The sequence below is a fragment of the Corvus kubaryi genome, unplaced genomic scaffold (assembly GCF_017639235.1).
Source record: "Corvus kubaryi isolate FWS band 111438036 unplaced genomic scaffold, C.kubaryi_AGA036_p1.0 37385, whole genome shotgun sequence".
NCBI classification, from domain to species: Eukaryota; Metazoa; Chordata; class Aves; order Passeriformes; family Corvidae; genus Corvus; species Corvus kubaryi.
Genome location: NW_024581127.1, coordinates 25,448,850 through 25,461,984, shown reverse-complemented (window position 1 = coordinate 25,461,984; position 13,135 = coordinate 25,448,850). Strand labels below are relative to the sequence as shown.

General features: G+C 42.0%; 1 protein-coding gene across 1 annotated transcript in view; it reads right to left on the bottom strand.

Annotated features, from left to right (window-relative positions):
* Nucleotides 1-12,140, bottom strand: part of FER1L6 (fer-1 like family member 6) — a 59,021-nt gene extending 46,881 nt beyond the window's left edge. Inside the window, exons 1-9 of the mRNA XM_042036405.1 lie at nt 12,062-12,140; nt 11,239-11,365; nt 10,569-10,623; nt 10,342-10,473; nt 9,594-9,656; nt 4,902-4,980; nt 3,242-3,398; nt 1,975-2,161; nt 177-369 (exon numbers count right to left, since the gene is read on the bottom strand). Coding sequence (XP_041892339.1) covers nt 177-369; nt 1,975-2,161; nt 3,242-3,398; nt 4,902-4,980; nt 9,594-9,656; nt 10,342-10,473; nt 10,569-10,623; nt 11,239-11,365; nt 12,062-12,125 — 1,057 coding nt within the window. The 5' untranslated portion in view covers nt 12,126-12,140. The remainder of the gene's footprint in view (nt 1-176; nt 370-1,974; nt 2,162-3,241; nt 3,399-4,901; nt 4,981-9,593; nt 9,657-10,341; nt 10,474-10,568; nt 10,624-11,238; nt 11,366-12,061) is intronic.
* Nucleotides 12,141-13,135: the final 995 nt, after the last annotated feature.

Sequence of the window (13,135 nt, the reverse complement as noted above, 5' to 3'; positions counted from 1 at the left end):
GACCCTCCATGCACTGAGCACAGTGTAATATAATGTGAAATTAAGCAACAGAAGGTGTATCAGAACCAACACTTTCACTCTGGATATTCCTAAAATAGGATTAGCCAGTGCCAAGATCCCATGCAAGTAGATTTTATCTTAGGGGCATATCCTGGAACAGACATTTTCCCCTTTACCTTTGTCACCATCTTGTTCATTTGATATTTTCTTCAGATCAATGAAATGGGTGGCTAAGGCCACATCATTCATGCTGCCTTCATCCCAGACCTGGATTTTGACTCTTCGACAGAGTGGAGGGAACATTTCTTTGAAGATAATCTGTTCATGCCACATGGGATCTGCACAGTTCTTTTGCACTGTTGTCCGGCCCTGAAATGAAAGTCCAGCAAACTTAACTCCAGAGGGGTTGAACTCTGGAGAAGGCAAGGAGTACAGCAGAAATTGTGCTTAGCAACATCTCTCTGGCCATTTCTAAAGTACAACTAACCTATCTTGAAAGTACTTTGGCTTTTCTATTAGCTTGTTCATTTTGCCCTCCATATCTAATAAAAGACCACATTATGGCTAAAGATTTCTCACTGGAAAACAGCAGAGCCTGGAATAAAATCTAACTCTTCAGGATCGTTATCCACTAAAAGTATCTGTAAAACCAGACTTTGGCATTTCTGCTACAAACTGCACATCTTCAAATGTCTTTTAAAATATCTGGGCAGTGGTGATGCAGCACAGTTTTTCTCATAAAAGACTAAATTCATTACAGGTGCCAGGCTGCATGTGCCAATGGGATTACTTTAAATGAGGCAATTTATCTAGCATAAAATATGATTATTGTGGTTCATGTTCTGGACATATGCCTATGTGCAGGAGGTGTAGGTCCTGGAGCTATTCCTCCAAACCTGAGGAGATGGCAGGACTGTATCACAGTCTGTGCAGTCACTGGCCATGGCATGACTTCTGCTTTCACATTAGCTGGGGAGAACTGAGTCAGAAAACTCACCAACGCTGCCTATAAAACCATATTTTGCACACCAGTGTCCAAACTCACATCAGTGACCCATTACTATGTCTTTGTTAGCCCTCTATTGAACCTGAAGGTGCTGCATGTGTTTGCCTGTTTTAACCCACAGTAGTATAAGATGTAGTACTTTGCAATTTGGATCCATGACAAAACACGCAATCAGCATCAAGAGCCTTGTTCTCATGCCTGAAATATTTGGAAAGGACTGACTGGAGCTGTCCCTAAATTTTCCTTGCACACAGAAAGCATTGCTGGCTTAAAATAGTTTCCATTTTGATCCTTTGTTTATTTACACCAATAATCAAGACAGGCTCCCTGATACAGTGTCTCATGGGTGTATCCCAGGGGAACCAGGCCCGTGGACCTCCTCTACACTCCTCTTCCACCAGAGTCAGAAGCCCCTCTAAGCAGTAATCTGTCACACCATGTTTGATGCTGAAGTTGCTCTAGGAGCAATGAAGCCAGGCAACACTGTGCCACACTGCTAGAATGCTTACTCCACCCACAGGAAAGCTGAGAAGGTCCTGAATTTCAGAGTAATTCAGAAATCAATGCACAGCTCTGAAACTCTGATTGAACCATCCTCACTGATTTCAGCCCTGCTTCCTTATCTCACTCTAGGGAGACCAGAACATAGCAATTACCTAATACCGTGCTGGGTAAATCACTGTCTTGTAACTCAATGTTTTAGTAACAGTGCTACAGAATTCTCTTTCCCCTCCTTCTGCCTGCCTCTAACCTACTGCTGTGAGGCTGATGCTAGATCTGCTGGCATTAAGTGCCTCCATGACTTTATTTCTGCATAATTTAAGAACTGAACAATTTCTGATGACCAAGATACATGTTTTACCTAATTTATGTAACTACAAGTTAAAGGACATCAGCATAATCACCTGCCTGTAGCACAGCTAATAGGAAAGAAAGCCTACTTTTGTGATCAAGAGGATCCCAATTACCATTTGACCTGCAAACATGACCACCACATAGGGATCCACAAGGTCCTTACTGTCGCCTATGAATGCTTTGGTGACATTGGCCATGATGCTAGAGTTCATCTTCGGAAGTCCTTCTGCTTTGTAAATTCTCACATAAAATCTGGCCCATGGTCTTTCAGATGGAAAGCCTTTGGGGATCAAGAGATTCCTGAAAGGAAAAGAGAAGCCATTTTCTTAAAATTGAAAACTTGGACAATGAAATGATATTTTTTCCAACAGCATTGTGACCTTGAGTTAGCATGCACCTGAGAAGACACAAAAAGGTGTATGAATTTGCTTTTTCATTTGAACCAAAAAATATATATTTTTACCACTAGAAAATGATATGGCATTACTCAGCAAACTTGTCTATGTGATATAGAATCAGGTCCAGTCAGATGAAGTTCTCAGGACCTTGTTCAGTAAATTCTGAATATCTTAAAGGACAGAGATTTCCCACTCTCTTCGGGCCCCTGTTACATTTGACCATCTCCATGGTAAAAAAAAATCTTTTCTGAAATTCCTTTGTTCTTGCCTGCCTCCAAAGCCCTCATCCTTCTACTGAAAAGAGCCACTCATCTGAAAAGAGCCTGTCTCTGCTCTCTTCATGTATTATACCCCTTTGAGTGCTCTCCTTTAGGCTCAAAAAACCAACTCCCACCGCCCTTCCCCATAGACCCTGTGCTCCAGTCCTCCATCAGCTTGGTGACTTTCCACAGACTAGGTCCAGGATGTCAGCACTGACCAGAAACATTGCTTCAGTAAAATTTAAATTATGCGGGTAGCATATTTACCACCTTGAACTTCTGTATTTTACAAGGAGAATGATAATAGACTTGAGTTTATTTAAGGATATGGAGATATCCATACACACGCATCCGAGAGTGGAGAAGGAATAGGCTTTCCTCATATTTTTTCTTCTTGCTTCACTGCTTTAAGAAATCATTAGTTGGTTTCAGATCAATGAACCTTCTGTCAGGGGTAATTTGTAACTTAGCCAACAGGACTTGGTCTATTCTATCAGCTGCAGAGAAGTGACCCTAACATGCCCTTCAATTTAGATGAGAGGACTGTAAAAACTCTCTTTGAGCATGTGAGAACAGCCAAGTGTACAGTGTTATCCTGCTATTAACCCCACATTAAAAAGGAAAGGACTGAAATGAGGACAGAGGACTATTGAGGCACCTAGTAAGGAAGAAAGCAGTTAAAAAAAAAAACAAGAAAACCCCCCAAAAAATTATTGCAGTACTTTTCAATCTGTTCCTCAGTATCAGCTGTTTTCTGTGTAGCTTGTATTGCATCACCTTTCCCAGTCACACTGATGTCACACTTCAGGTACCCCTTGGCTCCTGTCCTAATGTCAGCAGGGTCTGTGAGAAGTGCCCACTTGTCACAAAACTGATGACCTGTAAGAAGGACAAGCTTAAACACTCAAATAGAGGACATAAAAAAATGCAAATATTTTCCTCTTCACTCCCAGAAAAGGTACATCCAACAACGTTTGTTCCGTTGGGGGGATTGTGCTGAAGTGTACTGATATACCAGACACTTCTAGAGAGTCCAACATGTTGTGTGATCAAAAAGGCAAGCAAAGGATTGATCCAGAGCTTGTGAGAAACAAGCTCATTTTCATCAATGTTTACTGAGATCAATGACTAAAGACCAGTGGAAGGCTGGGTGAGATTTCAGCAGTTGAACTAAAGCTTTATGAGGAAAGGCCACCTCTTTGACGAGAACTGTCTGAAGATCTCAGAACTCTGTGGCAGCAAAACCCTTGCTCGGTGCTGTGGCCACCGTAACACTGGAAGTCAGCTGAGAAAGGAAGGAAGGAGAGTGGACAGCCGTCAGAGGAAGAATTAGCCAGAAGCAGGTTAAGCTCCACCTTTCAAGGGGGAAAACGTACAAGGCAATTCACCCACAACAGCCCTTTCTGTAACCCTACTTCAAGAACCCTGAGAAAGACCCTAAGATTATATGTTAAGTCCTTGGATGTCACCTTGGGTGGGTAAAGGAGTGGGAAGGAGAGACCACAGTGTATCTGGGATATGAGCTCAAGATCAACCCTCAAACATCACCCTCCTGTTAGAGTGTGAGCAGGAGGTATGGGGCAGAATTCAGAGACTAACACAGCCTGAGCACGTATGTAGACTGCTCACTTCAGATAGGCCATTTCTCTCCACTGACTCTTACAGAAACTCTGCAGAGAAGGTAGCCTGAATGACTCTACACTCTTCCTGTAACTCTGACATCTACGGCAAGTGGCCTAAATATGTTCTTTCCCAAAGACAAAGAAGAGACTGTGTCCTTGAGTAATTATGGAAGAGAAAAAGGTACATGTTTAGTGGATGGTTGTGAAAAAAAAACACCAAAAGAGAGGTAGGTGATCTTTTCTTAGCTTCTAATTTCAGAAAGCACTGAACACCTCTGAAGATGAAAGGTCAAGTGGACCCATGGTCACCTCTTTGTCATCTTCTCTCTCCTGTTATGATCTGTTCCTCCTCTTGTCTTGTGCTCTCCTCACCATTACTTGAACTCTCCATCCTGCTCTCCCTCCCTCTGCTCCTTCCACCCCAACACAGGTGGCAGAGCTTTGGATGCTCCGTAACAAATGAGTGCAGTTCAGTTCTGTAGAACACTCAGCTGCCCACTCTGATCACTTAAAGCAATGCCATCCTTGAAAAGTGCTACCCACCAAGGGGCAGGTTGCCAAGGTGTTTTCAGTATTGAACTTCTTTCCAACAGTTTTGCTGGTACTCTGCTCTCCAAATAGGAAAACAACCCTCCCAAAAGCTTTAAGTTGGTGTAAACCACAACCACCTCAGTGGAAAAGCAGCATATCTCCCTCTCCTCTCCTTCCCTGCCTCACAAACCACTTAAAAGACAAAAAGGGCAGAAAATGCACCACTCACCTGGTTGAAGGTACACTGTACCCAGATCCACTTTAAAGGAGCCTATCAGCACACTCCCAATCAGTTTATTGTGCATAACCTGTTTGAAAAAGGCTTATTAAAGAATGTCACTATCTCTCTTCCCAGTCAGCATAAGAAAGAGCATCCAAACAAAGATCACATTTGGTTCAGAGGCAATAAGCAGCAACATCCAGCACCACCCAAAACTGGGGGCACATAGCCACAGCAAATACAGCAAGTATTTGAAATATGTTCTTTACCCAACATTGTGCCAATTTAGAAAACAATATAATTGCATCTGAGTGGAATCACACATGATCATCCCAGGTCCCTGGGTATAGAGAACAGGAATTAGATGGATGTTCCTTCAGAGCAGATGCAGTTATATTACTTACCCTGCCAGTTTTAAATAAATCATAATGAATATAAACACATGGGACATAATTGGTTTCACACTAGGCTGCAGAAAACTTATCACTTTCTGTGCAATAGCTGAATTGCCGTAAAAACTGAGTACACTCAGAGGAGAAAGAATTTAAGTGTTTCTTGGCAACATTTTGATGTGCACATAAACCAAGAGACTCAATTCTAGTCTACCCCCCACAACATTAATGAAATCGGAGAAGTGATATAGATGTAAATTAGATGGCAAGCAGGCCCCAGCGAGTCTGTGTCTGTATTCTTCCTGCCAAGTAATTAATTTAATTTAATTCAAATTTAATTAATAATTTTCAATTGCCATGATTCCCAGACCTATGTATTTCCGTGTCTGGTTTTCAAATACTTGCATGTGGTTCACTTTACAGACAAGGCAGAGGCTAGCAACATCTTCTAAGGGAAGATTTCCTCTAGAACTGTATTTCTCACAAAATGCGTCTCAGCTGGTTTCAGAATAGCTTAAAAGGTTGAAACCTATTCCTTGGTTGTGGAAAAGCCTCTGAAAGAGGCTGAATTTTCTGGAACACCTTGGTCAAATTGCAAAGAGAAACTAAGCTCATTCAACTCCACAGAAGCTAAATCCAAATATTGAAAGTAAACAATCAAGCCTCCGACAGCATTTCAGGAATCTGGAATACATCACATCTTCTCTTTGGACCTACACATCATAAATAAGGATACTTCTAGATAGGAAGACTTCTGCAATTTTGCACTGGATTTGTTATGTGAATTTATTTTCTACACTTTTCAAGAGCAGGAAACATACATTTCAAAGTAAAGATCACTGACACCTTCCTCAAGATTCACCAGAAAATTCAGGAAGTTTCTAGTTGCAATATAATGTCACTCCCTGTTAAGGGCCTATGGCCACTGTGTCACTGTGACCTAAGAAACACACTCAGTTGCTCTTGGTAATTCCTCACTTCAATATGGAAGCAGTTTCCAGAGCTGAAAAATCAAGAGTGGACAAAGGAGCAGTTTTCTTTACTCTGCTATTAAAGCTTAAAATTGAAACAACCTTGATGTGGAAGAGGAGCCAGTGTGAAGTCAATGCTTCGTGCACAAGTACTGCCTTTCCTCAATCCCTGATGCTGTCAGGTCCCATCATAGCACTGGACCCTTCCTCCTATGAGGTTGGACTAGGGCACACGAAGAGTTGGGAAGAAGCCTTGAAAACTGTTGGGTCTCTCCCTGAAGCCAGGCAATATTACAGCTTTGGAAGAAGTACATGGGAATGCTCAAATCAACAGATGCAACCAGGATAGATTAAACAGGGAAGAAGGCTGTAGCCTTTCTGTAGGAAAAAAACCTAGGAGCTTCTTTAAGACTCAAAACCAAGATGAAGGTATGTGGTGAGTCCAAAGTGGTGCTGTCTCATTGCTCTTTGCTTATTTCCTCTCCATAACAGCATTTCCAGAGAGTGTCAAACGTTAAATGTGTAAAACTCACTTCTCTGTCCTTGAGGATTGCTTTGTGAAATGTAAATGCTCCTGTTCCACTGAAATGATGCGGGTTTCCATTCCCTGCAGTACACGTTGCTTTTAATGCTGAGGAAATAACTCATTGCTTCTATTAAACACTCTGCATCTTTCCTGTTCCTTTTTATTCCAAGCATGTTTTCTTCTAATGCAACAAAGCAAGTGAGTGTGAAGTTTATAGCAAACATCTCTTGTCTTCTCTGAGGGAGAACATCATGTCCACACCATATCTAATTAAAGATTAGTGTCTTTTCACTTGGCTGTAGATGACCAAAGGATTTTCTTCAGATTTTCTGAATGAGCACAAACACAGTGTTACACTGAGGAATATTTCAGCAAGGGAGATACAGGTTTAGCACAAAAGGGGCACCTTAGTTTTACTGTGGTATTACTACAAGTTTGCTGAAATGTATGGGAAGAGAATAATGAGGAAAACAATCTAGTAATTAGCAAGTGCTGGGACATTGAAAGTCTCATCTCTCTCTCAAATGCAGGGTTTGAATACATCTAGACTAACTGCTAAACTGATGGACAAGGGCACTAATCTATTTTGTTTTCCTTGAGCTTCCATATGTAGATAAGTTCATTTTTACAGATTAAGCAAATTTGGTGCATTAATTATTGCTGATAATGGAGGCTGCCAATCTTTGTTTCTTCTTAAACGAGATTTGTGCTAAGCAAGTGCTGTGAAACTTTCCATCCCTCGGGGTTTCCTTCACTCCAAGCACACATATTTCCTCTCTTTGTTTCTGCTCCCCTGATAGATTGCATTCTCCAAAACTATGTTGCAAGGTAATGAATCTCTGTTTTCAGTAACATACATGAGCATTTCCCAAGGTTAGTTCATTGTTGTTACTGAGTTTTTTCCTAAAGTCATTTTTACCTAGAAGACCTTTAATTTCTTAGTGTTGCACCTTCATCAGCTATAAATAAAGTAAGTTTGCTGAGCCTGATGAAACTGTGCAGATAAACAGCAGGTAACTGTGACACATTTTCCCACACTCCCAATGCAGTCAGAAAGCTGGTGCTTTCCCCTCCACCACTGGATATATGGAATCTTTATCGAAAGAATGTGAAATTGGAAAGACTGGCTATACCTCCGAGAAAAATAATTTTACATCCCCCAAAGCAGCAGCAGCACCACACAGGAGTTGGTGCCTTGGCATTGTGCTGATGCACAAACCATGCCTGAAACACCTATGGGGCCACATGTTGTGATATGTCATAGCAGTGAGGTGATTATCTACTCCCATGCCATTGTCAGCCTGTAGTAAATTCTGTGCTCACAGGAAAGATGAGATCAGATCTGCAGATACCTTATGTAGTTATGCACTTCATATATTTGAGCTCTGTGTGTGATACAGTGGATTTGAATGGAACTTTAGGATTCCGACTGTCAGTTTACTCCTAGCATTGAAAACCTAGTTGTCCAGCTGCCCATGTGTAAATGAATACATTTTATTCTGTAGCTGAGAAAGGTCACTCTATTAGCAGCTCAGAAAAGGAAGTAGAGAGCAATGTGTCCTATAGCTCCTGAGCACTGCTTGTTTCTTTCAAGCTCAACCAGCACAGATCTTTTCCTGGTGTACATTACTGAAATAGACAAAGCTCTTCAGAGAAAAAGAACTTTTCCTGGAGCAACAACACACTGTTTATTTGCCAGAGAAGTCTCTGACAAAATGGATGGACTTTTAGCAAAAAAAAAGAGTTCACGAAGAACACAGCTTGTGATATTTCTAAATAACACAAATACAGCACTGCCCAGAGTCTCGTGAGATCTTTAATTCCCTAGCAGCTTTGCTAAGTGTGGTGATGAGTTTCAGACAAGATAATTAACACAGCTCCATAGACCTCCAAACTGCACATCATTATCTAATGCTCCAAGTCCAAGAGCATGCATGTCTTCCATCAGGACTGTTCTGAGATGTCACAGAATCATGGAGTCACTTAGGTTGGAAAAGAACTTTAAGATGGAGCCCAACCATTAAGGCAGCAATGCAAAATCCATCACTAAACCAACTGCAACATCCACATGCCTTTTAAATCCCTGGAGGGGTGGTGATTCCACCACTTCGCTGGGCAGTCTGTTCCCAATGCTTGTCTACCTGTTCAGTGAAGAAATTTTTCCTAATATCCAAGCTAAATTTCTCCTGGTGCAACTTGAGGCCATTTCCTCTTGTCCTGTCTCATTGCTTAGGAGAAGAGACCAACCCACACCTGCCTCTAACCTTGTTTCAGGTATTTGGAGACAGCAATAAGGTCCCCTGATAGTTTTGCTGGAACTTTAGTTGCAGTGAGCAGTGGAAGCAGCACTGAACTCTTGGAGACAGCTCCCAGAGCCCCTGCTGAGGATAAGGCATCTGCATTAATTCAGTTTAGTTAGAAACAGTTATATCTGCGGAACTGATACAAACCAGAAGTTTCAACTCAGTCATTTGGATGAAGTGGCAGCTTGAAAATTAGATGGATGAAGACAGTGAGAGAAGAGGGACCTAAGCTGAATTTTGTCATTCTACCTTGCAGTTTGCCACGCCAGCAACGAGTGTCGCTGAAAATGCAGACTAAATCTTCCTTTTGGGTTATGCTCCTTCAAATCTCTGCTGTCTCTCCTCCTTATCCTCTCTTCTATCCTTTCTCTGTCCCATACTTCATGCTTTCTAGCACTCTTAGTACCTAAAATTATTTCTTTTTAACTACATTAAGAATCATTTTGAGTTGAAGTCAGACAAACAACAACGACCTTTACTTACTGTGCTAAGCTTTCCTAGATACTTACAGAGATGTTGATTATTTTGTCAAACAGCAACACCTGTGGTCCAACAAAATCAAACACAAAGTACTGTGGGAAAAGAGGACAGCAGATCAGAATCATCCTTGTGCAGGTAGCCAGGGCTGTCAGCTGCATGATTCAGCATTCTGTGTTACGGCACAGAGCCTCAGTGAGATGCTTGGGGTGCTGGGGGGCAGTGGTGGACAATGAAAAACTCTTTCCTTTCCCCTGACATGTTTCTGCCATGGCCCAGACTTGTTTTCTACTCTACTCCTTGCATGGCTGCACAATACTTGCTTCACAAATGCCCATGAGCCTCAGTGTGAATCAGAAGGCATTGTCAAAAGGGACAGGATGCACAAGGAAATGTAAAGGACATAGTGGCTTTGGGGGTTGTTTTGGCCTTGTTTGTCACCAATTGGAACAAACATATGTCAAGAAAAGGCTAAAACCATGAAATAGTAGAAAAGGGAGTGGAGGTGGTGGGGGTGCAGTGCAGACAGAGCTCCCAAAAGGATGATTTGAAAAACTGCAGCAGCAGTGGTGGAGAGGGTGGGGAACAGGTGGGACAAAAGAAAAAGAGCAAATGGATCTAAACCCAAGGGAGCTATTGCTGGTGCTTTGTCCCTGGAGAGACCTCCCTGCTCAGATGTGGAAGTGCTGCAAATTTAATTCATCCCCTTATGAGCTACCAAATGGCAGAGTTGACCCAGAGTCACTGAAGAAAGTGTCTTCTTTAAGAGAAAGCACCTACCTCATTGTAGAAAGGGGCATTTGTGCCTTCCTTTACTGTAGTTTGCTTCTTCTCATCACCTATCTCGATGATCACCACAGGATCGATGTTCTCACCCACCAGCTGCCTGGCCTCGATGATGGTGATGGCAATCTGTGGGGCACAAGGACACCAAGAACACTCCTGGGCTCAGGTACAGCCTGCCTGGGGAATTCACAGGCACATAAAGGCTGTCACCCCCTGCTCACCTGGTAGTTCTGGGATTTCATCTCCTCTTCATGAATTCTGGTCACCAGCTTTGCCCTGTTTAAATGACAAAAGAAGTCATTAGACATCTCTAGGCAAGGGCTGGTACTTGGACACACACTGGAAAGACTTCTCAACAGTAAACCAGTATTATTTATGGCAGACAGCTTTGTTGTGAACTGTTAGGCTTGATTTCATCAGCAAAGACCATCTCTGTCTTTCTCATATACTTCTTGATAGGGAAATGTTTTGCATCCACACAAACCAGTGCAGCTACCTATCATGTAAGACAATGATTTCACTACTTGATCCCATCAAATATTCCCATTCCCCTGGACTGCATTCGCCCCTGTATGAAAAACACAACTACGCAAGCTCTTCGCTATAGAGATTGCTGTTCCCTTTGGCTCATTATCTTTAGCAGAGTTCCTTAGCACAGTTGAGGCACTCTCAGGATCCATTTCAATCTCTTCCTGCACTGGATAGCATCTAGTGATACCACTGAGCTGACAAGTGCATTCCACTCTGTCATGTGGGAGAGCAGGAGTGGAGAGATCACTGCTGTCAGCAAATGGATTTTCTGACAGACATTTTGTTCTAGGATAATGCCCTTCCTGGGCAGGGTGGAAAAGACGTTTAGGGGGATGTTAGGTAAGATACATGAAGGAACACCTTTTCCTGTTTGGGCTTAAGGATCCAAAAGCACTGGACAAGGCATCGTTGTTCATTAGGTCTTCCTCTACTTCTTCTTGTTTTCCAAGAGTGTTGTGGAGAAAATTTGCACCTCTATCATGATCACCTGATAAAGAAAACAAAGAAGTAAACCCCACATCTGATTTCTAGCAACAAAAATCTCACTTGGAGCAGAGCAGTGAATTTATCATCATGAACTGAGCATTTTATTTATCTGGGTGTCCCAGTTAGAGATACTCTCATGGTCTGTATCGAGCAGCATTGATTATGGCAGCAGCTCCCCTCCTGTGCAAAATCATTTTCCATATCTATGTGGCTGTAGCCACTCTCCACACCCCATGTGCACCCATGACAGGCACATGCACGCTCCTGAGTAAAGCTGCCAGCTTTATTGAGCCAGCCCATCCAGCCATCAGAGCCTATGAAGGTTGTGTACTTAAGGTTTCTGAAAGAAGCAGAAAGTCTGGAGGAATTGCACACTTGTAATAGATTATCTACCTGTAAAGTAGAAAAAAAAGCCCTCAAAAATGTGCCATCTTTCTATGGTAAGAGGCAGGATGACATTTTTTGTTTACCAAATAGAGCAGTATGAACTCACAGAATCTGAACGTGGACTTAATGAAACAGCTAATGCAAACAGAATTAGCTCTCTGTTTATTTGGGAATGATAAGGAGTTTACTGCCTGTTTTATCAATGCTAAGCCTTAAGACACAATTCAAATGAGTTCACATGAAATCAGACCTAATATAACCCCCCACCACCTGCTCTTCCCTGTTGCAATATTGATTTATGAGGCCTTACCCAACGCATCTTTGTTTGCAATAGTCAGCCCTTTCTCGCCTTTTTTCTTCTTCTTCAGCTTCATGCCAGCAAACAGCCCCTTTCTGAAAAATTAAAGAAAATTGATCAGTGCCATATCTCCAAACCTTTTTCTGTACTGGACTCTAATTTAACTCAAGGAGTTGTTAAGAGGGAGTTTTGATTCCCAAGCAAGATCGTTATATTCTGAATTTCCTTTTACCGACAGCAAACGAGAGAAAGCTCTGACTTTTTGCTTCATCTGATTTAGTTTCTTTTTAAAGTTTGGCCATGTACAGGCAAACATAATGTGACAAGGTTCAAACCAAGACAGCAAGATGCAAAGAAAGGAAATCAAAGATAAATTTCCAATCTACCAACTTCCCACACATGTAGTTCATTCCTTATGCCTGTGACAAAACCAGAGATAAAAGGCAGATTACAGGATCCAGATCAAAAGCAGTTTTCCACTGAATTAAGACAAAGCCATTTGTGTAAATTCCTTGGTGATGACACCCAAGGTATCAGTGGCACATACACCACATAATTTAGGTAGTTCTCACTCCCCTTCAGCAGCAAAGCAATGAACAAGTCTGGACAAGGGTTTCTCCTCAAGCTATATTAGAGAGATGCTTCTGCCTAACATCAGTTCTTCCAAGAAAATAAATATGCCATGTTTCAGAGGGAGAAACAATCTGTGCTGCTTGCAAATTTTGTGCTATTAACTCTACCGACAAACAAACCAGGTAGTGAGAGTCAAGCACAGAGAATTTAGTATAATAGCAGCATTTTTCAGGTTCTTTGTTGGTCACAAGCATGCAGTGACAAACATTCAGCACATTTCTTTTCCCCCCTGTCATTAGAGGATTTGTTTGCCTAAATTACTGTAGGTATAAAAATTTACCTGGAGAAGCACACAGCCCAACTAGCCAAAACAAGCAGGCACCTAAAAGCTGAGTAAACCTGATAGCAACCAGTGCTCAAACATCTGAAATCATTGGCAAACTCGAGCTGTGGAGGAAAAGATACTGCAAACTGGAAAGGGAAGTTGGTAATGTTTAAAGGTCGTATTCAGAG